This window comes from Bison bison, unplaced genomic scaffold, assembly GCF_000754665.1.
Source record: "Bison bison bison isolate TAMUID 2011002044 unplaced genomic scaffold, Bison_UMD1.0 scf7180017864458, whole genome shotgun sequence".
Classification (NCBI taxonomy): Eukaryota; Metazoa; Chordata; class Mammalia; order Artiodactyla; family Bovidae; genus Bison; species Bison bison.
The window spans coordinates 5,819,478-5,833,952 of record NW_011495020.1 but is presented as its reverse complement, the minus strand read 5'-3'; the positions used below and the strand labels follow the sequence as shown (position 1 = coordinate 5,833,952).

The following is a 14,475-nucleotide window of genomic DNA, read 5'->3' as shown; positions in this document are numbered from 1 at the left end:
TTAAGTTGATTCAAATAGAGAATAGGTAAAGAGACCTCAAAAAAACCCGTGGTGGGCCCTCGTACCATACCAGGTATTGCAGCAAACCAACATTGTCTTTTAAGTAAAATTAACTCTGTTAATTGCAATTTATGTTGCTTTTGTGGTTTTATTTCATTTGTTACTCTGTTGATGGTAACACACACACTATATTTGTACTAGACTGTACCCATCAGGAGTTGATAGCTAGTTTTATGAGTTCTTATTTGTCATGTTATCATAGAAGTAATTTAGGTCGACACAATTTAGAAAGACACTAAATCAGAAGACCTATTTAAGGTTTCTTGCAGCCCTATGAGCATGTGATTGTGCAAATCTTGTGTAACTGTTGTATGGCTATTGCAGCAATATTACTTGAGATTTAGAAATCTTCCACAGGTTTGGCTTGTGGTAGCACAGTCTAGGCTCTCCCTGTCAGGCCCTGGGGCCCTCTATTTTTGAATTTGAGCCCAATTTTGTTACCTGAAGATAAGACAGATCGTTAACTTTAATCTAAATTTAACAAGGCCATTCGTGTTCTTATTAACCTCAGGAAACCTTTTTCCTATGAGTTAACCAGTCCTATCATCTGAAAGGAAATTTCAAAAATCTGAACATCTGTAGGATTCAGGTTCTATTAAAAAAGCAAAACTATGCTTGCAGCATGAGGGAAAAGAATAGTCTTCTAGCATAATAGCTTCAAGTGGATCTGCTTTGATCATTATCTAACCTGTTTTCCCTTGGCAGGTATTTTTCGCATTTCTACATCATCTCAGTGCTGTGGAACGGGTTCCTGCTTTGGAGCCTTACCCACTCTCTGTTCATGGGAGCACCTTTTCCAAACTGGCTTCACGGTCTGCTCAGAATTCTTGGGACTGCGCAGTTCCGAGGTAACAACTCCCCTGGCTAATTCCAACCCTTGCGTCCTGTTCCTGACTTTCCTGCCTGCGGCAAGCTGTTCTGGGTAGTTCATAGCTTCTCTCAGGCTCCTCCTCAGCGGGTGAAGGGTGGGGGCAGAAAGGCTTCTGCGTGGATCATAGCCAGATGGCCAAGGAGGAGGCCTCAGGTCCTTCATTGAGGTCATGGCAGAGCTCCAAGTCAACTCTTCATCCCTGACTTCCCAGCAAGTGCTGTGCTAAACAGCACTGGCCATTCTCCCTCTGATATTTTTAGTACTGTTGATAAATTTATACAGAAGTCTTTACAATTAAGGGGAAAAACTTTTAAGATTCCTCAGGTTTGCCTTGAAACATTTATCATATATGTAGTTCCAACCAAAATTGTGCCTCCAGACTCCAGAAATTTGAGAGAAAATTACTTTTTAAATCATGGATTAAAAAGGTTTGTTTGCTGTGGGGCTTTGGTTATATCATAAAATTGACTGGAAATAGTTGTTGACCAGATGATTACAAAGTAGCCTTTAGATTGGCCTCACTGTGCCTTGAATAAAGGATACACGGAACGATTTAAAAAGTAAGGAATTGAAGGCGAAAACCATAACATGACCTCAGTTAATGTCGGGCAGCGGGAGAGGGGAAGAGTTAGAAACACATTGCTCTGGGGCTGTCACTGTCCTTTGTTCCAGCAGCCAAACCACTGGCTCCCTAGGAACAGTCCTTGTTCTGTATCTACAGAGGAACTTTTTGCAAAAGGTGACAGTCAGACGGGGAAAGTATGCGGAGCCCACTTGGGAGGGGAAGATACCAGAGCGAATCCCACTTCACCACTTAACACTTTATGCCTTCATTTGTGTACTGGAGGGTTCATGGGGTTCTGGTATTTGGAGGGTGGTTGTGAGGAGTTTTATTTGATTGTTTTAACCTGTTGCTGAAGAGTTAGAACTAGATTTTTACTATGTATAAAAGAGAAAAGCAGGCCAAGCCAATATGACAGAAGTCTCCATAGAATGTACCCTTCGGAGAGTCAGGGGAGGGGCAGTGCCTGGAAGGGAATCCAAGCACCTGCTGGTTGTCTTCCATTTCTGGATCTGGTCATATGGGTTTAGTTTGTAAAAATCTATTAGGCTGTGTTCTTAATGTATATTTATGTTGTATGATAACATTTTTTGAAAAATGTAGATTTTATGTCATTTTAAAAACCAGCATTTTTTCTGACTTCTTTTGGGGCAGAGGGGCAAAAGGCAGATAGATAGATTTCAAGGCTCACAGTCCCCCAAAAGTATCATTTTTTTGCCTCTTAATATGAAAAGAAATGCACAATTCTTCCCACTCCATTTTCATGCCCCTTTCTGTTTCTGTACATTCCTGTGTCACGTGTCCCCCTGACCTCAGGCATCCCACCAGGGGGCCTGGCTCAGAAGTCATCCAGGAACTCTTCCTGACCATCTTCAAATGGGGATGCATGTCAGGGACCCAGAAACTGTGGAGTTGGGTTCTGAGAGCACAGACCCTTCCCAGCCCCATAACCCAGATGGCTTTCACATCACAAAGTAGAGACAGGAGACCTGAGTTTGTCTCTACTCTGTCACTAGCCAAATTCCTTGACCACTTGGCTCACTTCCTCATTGCCACTAAAAATGGCAGTGTTAGACTTTATGATATCTGGTACCGTTTCCTAGCTCTGGTCTTGTTTAATAGTGCCTAACAGTAAGGACAGACATAACTGGATTATTCCTGGAGAGAGATGCTGAGCATGTTCCCTTCTGAATCGTAGGGGGTGAGCTCGCACTGTCTGCATTCTTGGTGCTAGTGTTTCTGTGGCTGCACAGCCTGCGAAGACTGTTTGAGTGCGTCTACGTCAGTGTCTTCTCCAATGCCGTGATCCACGCCGTGCAGTACTGTTTTGGACTTGTGTACTATGTCCTTGTTGGCCTAACTGTGCTGAGCCAAGTGCCCCTGGACGGCAGGAACGGTGAGTGGTCACTGGGGTCTGTCAGCTGAGTCACTGAGTATGTGAGAGACTCTCCCCACCAGGCATTACGGAAGCTGGAAAGTAAGAGACCTGCCCAATCCACTTGGCATATGAGGAGTCTGGGCTCTAATTGTAGCTTTGAAAACTCAGCATACCTGGAGGCTGTCATAAAGAGAACAATAAACATAAAATAATAGAACAATAAACAGGAAGAGAAAAATAAACATCATATATTAATGCATATATGTGGAATCTAGAAAAATGGTATAGATGATCTTATTTGCAACCAAGTAGAGACACAGATGTAGAGAACAAATGTGTGACACCAAGGTAGAGAGGGATGGAGTTGGGATGAATTGGGAGACTGGGTTTGACATTATTGAGATTATGTATAAAATAGATAACCAATGAGAATCTACTGTGTATAGCTCAGGGGACCCTCCTGAGTGCTCCATGGTGACCTAAATGGGAAGGAAATCCAAAAAAAGAAGAGGATATATGTATATCTGTGGCTGATTCACTTTGCTGTATGGTAGCAACTAACACAACATTGTAAAGCAGCTATACTCCAATAAAAATTTTAAAAATTAAACAAGTCAGCATGCCCAAGGGTACCCAGCAGATACACATCACATTAACTATAACTGCTGAAACCTGAGACACCAACATAAGCAGCAGTGCCTTCAGTGAAGAGAGTGCAGTGCAGAGTCCTCAGGAGGCTTGGTTTAGGGATGAAGAAATGGGCCACGGGGTTTCCCTCAGTGGGACTGAAGTCAGTGAACTCCTGTGGGTTAGTCTGGAAAGAAAGAGGCAGTGTGGTCAGGAGTAGAACAGGAAGCAGGGGAACTCACTGGAGCAGGAAAAAGGCCAGCCAGCCCAGTTGTCTCACCAAAGCCTTGTCATCCTGGGGTGGAGGGGTGAGGTTGGGGAAGGTGAAGTTGTGCAGGGTGAAATCATGGAACACCAGAGGAGGAAGGGGTGGGTCAGCTCCTGGTGACAAGTTGGGATTTGAGAGGAGGCAGGGAGCCATTCTATTGCCATTTAGTTCTTGTGGTGGTTCCCCTTACAAAAAAGCTTTTCTCAAGTGAGGCAGCCTGAGAGGGGAGGGCAGAAGAGTACTGTAATAAATCAAAGTTGTGTCTTAACACTTCCGAAGCTCTCACTTGCTAAGAAGAGGGAAGCAAAATCACAACCTTGGTTTATGAGGAGGAAATGAAATGTGATTTTGGGGGCTGGGGTGGTGGAGGGGAGGGAGGATGGGATATCTGACATATTTGACCATCTTTTTTTTTTTTTTTTACAAAAACATTGCATGTTTATCATAAAGATTTCAAGTCATTTTGGGTGATTGAAGTGAGTTTTTAATGCTGAGGTTAACTTCATCTTGCATCCTTAGTATCCATCAGCCCACACATGCTAGGGTAGATCATTCACAACTGTTTTCTCTAAGCCCAAGTCTCTGTTTCCTAAAGCTGCTCTATCCCTCCTCGTCCGTTGAGCCCATGGTCTGGCTGTTTCCAGTACTCAGTGAGTAAGCTTTCTCCGCAGGTTTGATTTCCGTGCTGAGTGCCTTTGGAGCAGCCTCTCTCTGTTGCTGTAGAACCACCCAAGGCTTCCATGGCTTGAGGAATGATTTTAAAGTACAACTTACTGACTATATTTCTCAATTCCTGAATTATTTATTGGCTCCAGCCACACTCAGCTGGCATCTCTCCATCTGATTTCTCTGAGCTTAAGTCAGTTTTTCCTCCCTCAGCTTTTGGCTGTGGCATTCTTTTCAGCCCATGTCACTATTTGAGCTGTCATTCCTGAAGAACAGCCCTAGGTTTTCACCCAAAGGAACTTTCCAGAGCACTTTGGTAACCTATTAGCTTGTAGTCTGTCAGCATGACGTGTCTCTCCTGGAGTTTCCTCTGCTGGCCTGGACCCCAGCTTTTGCTCTTCCTCCTGTAGAAACAGTCAAGGAGAGGCTGTTGAGACACCCACAAAATAGCTTGTAGATACTCCTTTCTGAAGGTTTCTGAAACTTGAGTTTCACCTACCTGTCCTTCAAGAGGTCATCTGCAGTCATTTGGGGCAGGCTGGGGAAGACTGGTTTCAGGAATTCATTGGAAGAAAGCACACTGGGGCATTTGCCCGCTTCATGGTCTGATACACAGGCGCTTGGGAGTCAGATGGGCTTGAGTCTGAATTCTGGCTTATTTAATTTATCAGAGCTCCAGAACCTTTATCTGGAATTGGGGACATACACAAGAACTCATAAGAGGGTTCTTATGAAAGTGGAAAGTGTATCTGTAAACTACCCGGATTTTCACGTCTCCTTGTCTTCAGAGTCTAGAGGGTCTGCCCCTAGTCACTCTATTATATTTGTTCTGTGGTTTTTTTTCTTCAGAGCCCCATCTCGCCCTTATATTATTTTGATTATTGATTATATTATCTTGATTATTGATTTTTTTAAACTTGTTTCATCTCCTGCTACTAGAATGTGAGTTCATGAGGACTAGGATCTGACCTGACTCCCACTGCTTTATCCCTCATGAGAGATGCCACACTCAGTAGACACTCCATAAGGAATGAATAAATAAACAAATCATTAAATACTACACAGATCAGACCCTCGGTAAATAGCCTTCTGCCTGCCTTCTCTTTCCTGTATTATAATTCCAACTTACTCTGAAAAATCTTTTTTCCTTCATAGGTAATTTCTCTGCCTTTAGAGTAGGTGACTTGGCAGTGACATGAACTCTGCAACTTCTAACCCTATGGTGACTTGCTCTTAAAGCCCTCTGATTTAGAACTGGTTTTCATATTTTGTTTGTTTTTAACTTATAAAAATATAACCACTTAGTTAAATGGCTAAACCTAATAAACATTGAGACATTGTTTTTTAAAAAAATTAACTCAATTAGACTTTGTGGACTGTCATTAGTTATTAGCTGTCACCAGCTGAGTCCTGCTTCCAAGTACCCATATGGAATAGCTCGATCCTTGGTTCTCGTACCTAGATCAATTGTTAGGGGCTCCCTCTCGGCCCCAGAGCCTAGGCTCTTCCCCACTGTCAGTGAACAGCTTTGTTTTCTTCAGTCAAGTCCCTGATTCAGCTCACTGCTTCCTGCTGAACATAGGGAAGTCCTTAGTTTGCTTTTCTGATGCCAGTCCTTAGAAAACCTTCATTCTTCCTGTCTTCTTAGTACCTGGAGAAGAAAAAGAAAGATGGAACCTTGAGTGTTTCTACTCCTGAAACAAAATCTCTTGACTGGGTTCTCTTTAATCAGAACAGGATATTGTTTTGGTCTTTATCTTGCAGTTTACATTTCCCTTTTTGAGAAGCTCCGCCCCTCACCTTTACTTGCAGTGATTTTCTTCATTGGCTAGAGCTAGTCAAGTCAGTATTCAAAGTTTCCCTAGAAATGGCTCAGGTGAGATCCTTCAGAAGGTGTTTTTCTGACAGCAGACTTCAAGAAAGAAGACATCAAACCAGGCTTAGCAATAAAAATGCAGAGTGGTCTTACCACACAAGAATACATCACAAGAGTGGAAGCTGACCCACAGAGCTGATCCCCGTGCCTGAAGCACTTGAAGAAGGAGCAGGAGAATGTGCCGATCTGGAGTTCTCTGCCAGTGAGCCCTGAAGCTGCCCCTAGCTGAGGAGCATACCTCCTTCATCCACAGGGACAGTGTTCTCCCTTCTATGCTTGGGAAATGATATCAGGGTGGTTTTCTAGTCATAAGGAACCAAATAAGTGGATAATTGTGTTCTGCAGACTGTATAATTTTTTTTAATGCGCTGAGCCTCTGAAGTTTTGCAGAGTTGGCTAATAGGTAATTCTTATTTCTGTAGTCTATGTGATAGGGAAGAATCTCTTGATGCAGGCTCGGTGGTTCCATATCCTCGGAATGATGATGTTCATCTGGTCATCTGCCCATCAGTATAAATGTCATGTCATTCTCAGCAATCTCAGGAAAAACAAAGCAGGTAAGATATCTTTTAGAACCACTGACTGGGGGGTTTTAGCCCTCAGGAGTTAAATGTACTTATTCTTTCTCTCTTTTCTTTCCTGCTCTAATTAGTCAACTAATCAATCTATCAAATATTCATTTTGACAAGACTCTCTGGGTCTTGATCTTCCCATCTGTAAAACGAGAGCATTTTACTGACAGCCCTCGCTGGCACCATCTAGCCCTGACATTCTGTGACTCTATGCTGTGCCCACATTTTGGGGCCTGCACTGCATATAAGTGTCGAACCAGCATGTCAGCACTACCATTACTGTGCCAAGTTAGTATCGTTCCAGCCAAAGCAAAAAAATTTAACTTTTTTAGTTAGCTTGTACTGACTTATCACATATACAGTTTTTATTAGGCCTTTTGAAATAATAAAAATTGAACAGTGCTACTCAACATTTATCAGGCACTTGCTTTGTGCCAGCCCTGTTCTGAGTCGCTTTATGTGTAACATCACAGTACTCGCTTGAGGCAAATACAGTCTTACCCTGATTTTACAGGTGAGGAAACAGAGGCACAGAGAGGTTAAGCAACTTACCTAAAATTACACAGCTTGTAAGTGGCAGAGCTAGGACTCTAACTCATGCAGTCTGACTCTGGAATCTGAGCTCTTCATCACTAGCTTGGAGGATTGTTGGAGAAACAGGCTTTCTTTTGTGCTTATTTACAGTTAGTATAACTTCAGTCTGTGACTTTCTGACATGTAGTAGGTTGACAGTGGAGGTGGTGATAGCATGGTGGTTTGTACAGGTCTGTGACATCCTTTTCTGGTTGAGTTTTTATAAATGACTTCGGGAGCAAAGTGGTAAAACTTTCTTCTAGCAACTTCAGACGTTAAGGGTATCTTCTCCCGTTTCAGGAGTGGTCATTCACTGTAACCACCGAATCCCTTTTGGAGACTGGTTTGAATACGTCTCTTCCCCTAACTACTTGGCAGAGCTGCTGATCTACATTTCCATGGCTGTCACCTTCGGTTTCTACAACTTGACTTGGTGGCTCGTGGTAACATATGTCTTCTTCAACCAGGCCCTGTCTGCTTTCCTCAGCCACAAATTCTACAAAAGCAAATTCATCTCCTACCCGAAGCACAGGAAAGCTTTCCTGCCATTTCTGTTTTAAGTTAACCTCCAGTTATAAAGAATGCAAACCAAGTGACAGGTTCAGTTCCTAAGGACAGGGAAGTCTAGAGACCAAAGTACAGTTTCTGTGGAATGGCTTGAAACTCTGTTCCATTTCTGTTACCAAAGTCTTCACTGCGTGAGCAAAGACATACCCCTCCGGAAAATGAGTCTTCAGACAAGAAATCCTTCCTCCCGGCAGACATGGGAACGCTTTGTGTGCTTTCTGAGATGTTCTATAGAACCAACCAGCTGCTAGAAAATAAAGAGCAGATGAGACTTCAAGCTGCTTCAAAAACAAAACCAGGCAAGAATATATGAACAGCATCTAACAAATACATACATATACAAAGGAAGAGAGAAGCTCACATGTGGCTTTGTTTTTGCTCCAAACAAACTAACTAGACAGCAGGATAAGCAATATAATAAGTGCTCAGTAAATGCTTATTGCATTTCAGTCAAAGCAGAATAGCCCTTGAAAATAAGAGCAATGTATAATTTCACACTGATGGATTCAGGGGAAAGTGAGTGTATTGAAGTTATTTTATACTTACTACACAAAGATTACCAGTAATGTAACCATCAGTAGTCATCTCCCCCTCAAATCACAGCTTAACAGAAGGTTTGAAACCTTTTATTTAATACTTTTTTGACATCCCTTTCTGGGGAGTACCTTAAAAGTGAAAGTATCAAAAATAAAGTATTTTTGTATTTATGCATAAAAGCCTTCATGAATGGCACTGACACTCCAGATTGGATAGCGCTGTAGCCTCATTTGTACGTAGTTACTTAGATTGGATTAATAACTGCCTGAGTTTATTTTAACTTAATAGAATGAATCCAAAGATATTTAAAGTTTATACTGACAATAGCGTATTTAAAGAAAATACCCATCATTCAATCAAGTAGATATAACAGTACAGTGTAAAAGTAGAAAATAATACCATAGTCTGAGCAATGCAGTAAAAACTGCACATTTGTGCAATGTAAGATTTACTGGCTTATTGGCCAGGGTATTAACTATTCCTTTTATACAGCTGTTTTATTATAGTCTACTAAAGTTTTGTGCTCAGGTATACCATGCTATGAGGGAAAGCATCTCATTGTTAACCCAACACAGATGGAATGCATAGTCTAAGGATGTCCTCCCCACCTGCATCTGCAGTGATAAACCAAAGCTATTAGATTCTTTCCAATCTGACTTTCAGTGCATGTATATCAGCGCATATTCTAAACTTCTTACACTTCTGAAGTAGCGTTTTCTCCCCAGCAATCAAATGCCACTTCCATCAGCTGCTCAGTCTGTTCAAATGAAATGACATGTTCATTTCATTTATCATTTAGATTCGCCATCCTCAAGACCAGGATTCAGGAACAAAACTTCTTACTTCAGAAATGTGAAGCCCATTGCATTTTGGTCTTAATTTCCACACAAATGGCATAAATTTTAGTAGCATACTATTGGGGGAGAAAAATGTATTTTGCTTTAGCTTGCAATTTCATACTAGGCTAGACTAGGAATTTGGCTACTACTCTGGAATTTCATTGTGCTTTTAAGTAAAATCATCATCACCCCTGCGAGGAGGCCCATGGGCTGTGAGAGAGGGTTCCCTGTCCACCCTGTACACCCCGCGCCCACGCCACCCTCATCACACTTCTGTCTCCTGCTGTCCCTTCACCTTCCTGGCTCAGACATTGCACTTCTAGGTGAAACAAAAAAGGAAGTAGTGGTGTCCTCAAAGAGGTTCAGAACAAAGTCACCATCTTTGTTGAAAGCTCAACTGCGGAGAATAATTGAAAATCGTGCTGTGTTGCAAGATCGCTATCAGCAATGCTCTTTGGATTGGTGAAAATATTCTGTGTGCCTGGAGGGAGAATGCCAGAGACAGTCTGTAGATTCTTCCCACGGGTAGTCCTGGAATAGCCTGGGGGCAGGGTTCCTGTCTTAACCTGCTAGCTTAGTTGAACAGCTTTCCTCTTTCATTCTGTTACTAGTAAGTTCAAGGGAAATGATACTAAACCACCTCATAACAGCATTCCCTGGGTTAACAACTGACTATAAAAGTATGCTAAAAATAGCCTTTGTTTTTAAGTCTCCCAAGTTGTAGCTCGGCCTCTATACTTACATTTGCTTTCAATGAGCTTTCAGTGAGCATGGATGATTTTGTGTCCACAAAGCTTTGTTCTGTGTTACCTTTTTAATTCAATGAGTGGTTATTACTAGAATTCCTATCCCAAAAAAAGGAAAAGCCTTTGCTGATATTTTTATATAAAGCTTAATAGATAGTCTAAGGAGACTGTAAACATTTACATAACTAAAGTTACCTGAAAATTCAAGGACCATTGATAAGGAATCTGTCTTGAACTGATAACATTAAAGAGGTCTTAATAAACGAGCAAGTAGAAATTTTTTACATATCTAAGCAGCATCTGCTTATCAGAAAAAATTATTCAACTGATTTTTATCAGTATCTTAACCTTCTAAGATTTTTCTGATAAATGGAAAAGAAACAGTAGAGTTGGCAGTGGTCCCTAAGTCACATGATGCGTATTTCATCATTTTTCTCAAATACTGATGATCTATAAAGACATATATTGGTTTCAGGGAAACAAAATTTAATTATTTGAATAAACATTGTATTATAAAAAGCTACCCTATGCACATAATATCAGGTCTCTTCCTTCAAAAGGACTGAACACTTGAAGTGCTTAGTGGACAAAAGAACACAAGGGATTTCTCTGCAGAAAGACCAATCTACCTCCTGAGTCTAGCCCTCTGGGTAAAAACCTCGTAGCATATGTGCAGGTTTTATCAGGGGTCCCTGGCCTACATAGCATCTTTCTGTGAATTAAAAAGTTGTTACTCTGGCAGCATCCCTATGAGAGCAGGGCATGAGCCTTTGTGGGCATAAAAGGCAGCTGGGGATGGGACTGCAGCTTAATAAGCAGATCTTGAGTTGGATCTCAGCCCAGTCATCCTTCAGCCTGGTGTCTGTGCAGTGCGCGAACTGCACAGTAGTCCGTGGAGCCGCTGCTCATCGTGCTGCCTGATTCTGCAGATTCTGTTCACCCTAAAGTAACAAGACTTGATTTTATGGAATCTTCTCACTGAGAAAGACCATATGAATATATCTAGGAGAAGGGGAAGTAAGCACTCCATGTAAAACATCCCTGCTGCTGCCCACCAACAGAGCAGTTTGGTGGTTAGCAGGTAAGTGACTCTCAAACGGTCAAATGTTCAGATGCTAGGATGCTAGTCCCAAGTAGAATATTTTGCTTCTCTAATTGACGTCTCCTGTCTTTCCAGTTCATTGTTCTAGTACAGCAACTCCAACAGCCCTTCCACCCCACTGGGACCTCCAGTCTATTGATACCATGACATTATTATTGTCCTTCACCTCTCCTCTAAGTTTTATCTCCTTAACGTACTTAAGAGAATCACTCTTATCATCCATTTGTAATATCCCCAACTCTCTTGCCTCCCTGCATTGCTTCTTCCTGCTGATTTAACTAAAGTACTGCTACTGGTGCTACGTTGCTTCAGTCGTGTCCAACTCTGGGCAACCCCATAGACGGCAGCCCACCAGGCTCCCCCGTCCCTGGGATTCTCCAGGCAAGAACATGAGTGGGTTGCCATTTCTTTCTCCAATCCCTGGTTAAATTCAACCCTCCCTTCCCTGTGTGTGCACCTATGCACCTGAACTATGGCTGGCGAAATACAGTCCCCAAACATCCCCCTTCAGATTTATGGCCACTCATCTCAAGCGGTGTTCACTGCTGCAGTCATAGTGAACATCCCTGTTCCATTCACTCTCCCACTCTGCTGACTGTGTCGCATCTCTGACTCAGGAGAGTGAAGCTGCTGGAAGACAGCTTCCACAGGTTACCATCACTGCACCCACCTAAGCATCTGCCCTTGTATGTTGTCTGCCCTTATTACTATTGTTGAAGGATACTTTTTTAAAAAGAATATATAGTCATGATTCTCATACAAATATAAAATGAACATGTGCCAAAGATTCTATTGAAATCATGGTGAAGGAACCAGTAAGACATTAGAACCAGCTCAAAGAATTTCAAAGAGCGGACACATAAATGGATAATGTGCGTGCGTGCATGTTAAGTTGCTTCAGTCATGTCCAACTCTGTGACCCTATGGACTGTAGCCCACCAGGATCCTCTGCCCATGGGATTTCCTAGGCAAGAATACCTGAGTGGGTTGCCATGCCTTCCTCCAGGGGATCTTCCCAACCCAGGGATTGAACCTGCCTCTTATGTCTCCACATTGGCAGGTGGGTTCTTTACCACTCGTGCCACCTGGGAAGCCCATATGGATAATAAGGCATGCTAAAATAAATTTGTTTAATATATCCAAAACTGTCTTCTGTAGTAGGAGAGGAAAATCAGTTGTGCCCGCATTGGAGAAAATTCATTTGCATGTCTATAGAAAAGATTTTTTTGCATTCCTACCAAGTGTCTGTGACTTACAAAGTTATAAAATAGTTCAAAGACAAGGTGCAGATAACCTGAAGAGTATGACAGACTAGACACCAGTAATATTTTTTTTGCTCATTTCAAAGTCATTTACAACTTTTTCCTGAAACTAAAAGCAGTCTTTCTGGGTTTCTAGTTGAAGCTAGGCCCTCTGCTTGGGCACTAGAGTCTACCTAAGGACACTGGTTAGCTGTTCTTCTTCCTATTAAGTCAGCAAAGTTTTACCCTTCTCGATTTTGCCAGCAGCAGACACAATACCTTTTCAAAACCTAACCCCATTTCCCTCACCAGATAGCACCTGCTTTTTCTGGTGGCTTTGCAGCCAAACTACAAAGTTTTATTTTGTCCTTACTAGCTCCAGTTTTTCCTCTCAGTGCTCAACCCATTCCAGTCACTCTCCAGACCACACAACTCAACTGACACTGCTCCTGAAAGAGCCTCCAGCAACCATGTGAAATCTAGTGGTTGCTTCTCAGTATTCACACCGATGCAGCAGTTACTTCACCTTGATACGCTTCGTCTAATTGACTCCAAGACTCTGCACGCTCTTGAGCTTTCCTCCTTACTTCCCTGGCTATTCCTTCCCAGGTTTTTCTACGATTCCTTCTCTTTATCCTGACTTCTGAATGTAGGAATGCGCCAGTTCCGAGTTCTTGGTCCCTTTCTCTATCTTTAGATGGTGATCTCATAACAGTTTCATGACTTGAAATACTATTTATATACTGATAACTTCTAAATATATGACAACTTCTAAACATCATTCCTCAACTCTCAACTCATATATCCAATTGCATACTCCGTGTCTCTACTTGGTGTGTAATATAGATCTCGATTGATGTGATTACATGGAAATTTCTGATTTTCCTCACCCGCCACCTCTCTTATAGCCCTCCCGTTTCTTTACTTACTCAAACTGAAAACAATGAGGTCTTCCTTGACTCTTCTCTCTCTCTTGGCCTGCAGACCATCAGTGGCTCTGCATCCAGAAGTTATCCCTGTTATATTAACTCTTTGAGCTCCCCTCCTGATTTGAGCCACCATCACTGAACCACCTAATCTGTTGTTTCTGCCTTATTCTCTACAGCTGATTCTCAACATAAGCCAGCGTGATCTTTCAAAAACGTAGCTCATGTCACTACTGTCTCAGAGCCCTGCAACAGCTACCAGTTTCTCTCAGATTAAGGCCAAAGTTACTCCAGTAAGCTACTAGTTTCCCATATGATCTGACCCGCAGTCACCCCTCTTACCTCGTCTCCTAACCTTCATTCCCTCTCCCTGCACGCTGGCCTCCTTGGTGGTCCATGTACATCAGCCATGCTCCCATGTTAGGGCCTTTGCACAGGCCGTTCCCTCTGCGTAGAGTGCTCCTTCCCCAGAGGGCCGCATGGCTAACTCTTCACCATCATTGTGCTATCTACTGCTGCGTAACGACGTACTTCAGATCTTAGCAACGTAAAACAGCAAATGTCTCTCAGTTTCTGTGGGTCAGGATTTCAGGTGCAGCTTAGCTGGGTGCCTCTGCCTCAAGGATTCACTCAGTCAAGATGTCCCCAGGGCTGAAGTCCCATCAGCAAGCTCCCTGAGGGAGAACCCTGCTCCAAACTCATTCATGTGAATATCAGCAGGATTCAGTTCCTTGTTAGCTACTGAGCTGTGGGCCAGGAACCTCCTCTGGTTCCCTGCCACATGGGTCTCTCAGTGGGGCAGCTCACAGCATGGGACCCACCTCCCATCAGAGCAGGCAAGCAAGAGAACGCAACACAGAAGCAACCTCTTTATCACTTACTCTTGAAAGTGACATCCCATCACTTTCTCCATGTCTGTCTGTTAGAAGGGAGTCACTAGATCAGCTCATACTCATTACACGGGGCAGGGTTATCAGGAGGGTGTGGGTGACTGTGGGTGGGGCCATCTACGGCTGCCTACCACAACCACCTTGTCAGTAAGGTGCTCAGTTGTGTCCGACTGC

General features: G+C 42.7%; 1 protein-coding gene across 1 annotated transcript in view; it reads left to right on the top strand.

Moving 5' to 3' along the window:
* The window catches only part of SRD5A3 (steroid 5 alpha-reductase 3), a 20,418-nt gene extending 11,682 nt beyond the window's left edge, over window positions 1-8,736 (top strand). Inside the window, exons 3-6 of the mRNA XM_010859721.1 lie at window positions 766-908; window positions 2,692-2,889; window positions 6,731-6,865; window positions 7,754-8,736. Coding sequence (XP_010858023.1) covers window positions 766-908; window positions 2,692-2,889; window positions 6,731-6,865; window positions 7,754-8,013 — 736 coding nt within the window. The 3' untranslated portion in view covers window positions 8,014-8,736. The remainder of the gene's footprint in view (window positions 1-765; window positions 909-2,691; window positions 2,890-6,730; window positions 6,866-7,753) is intronic.
* Window positions 8,737-14,475: the final 5,739 nt, after the last annotated feature.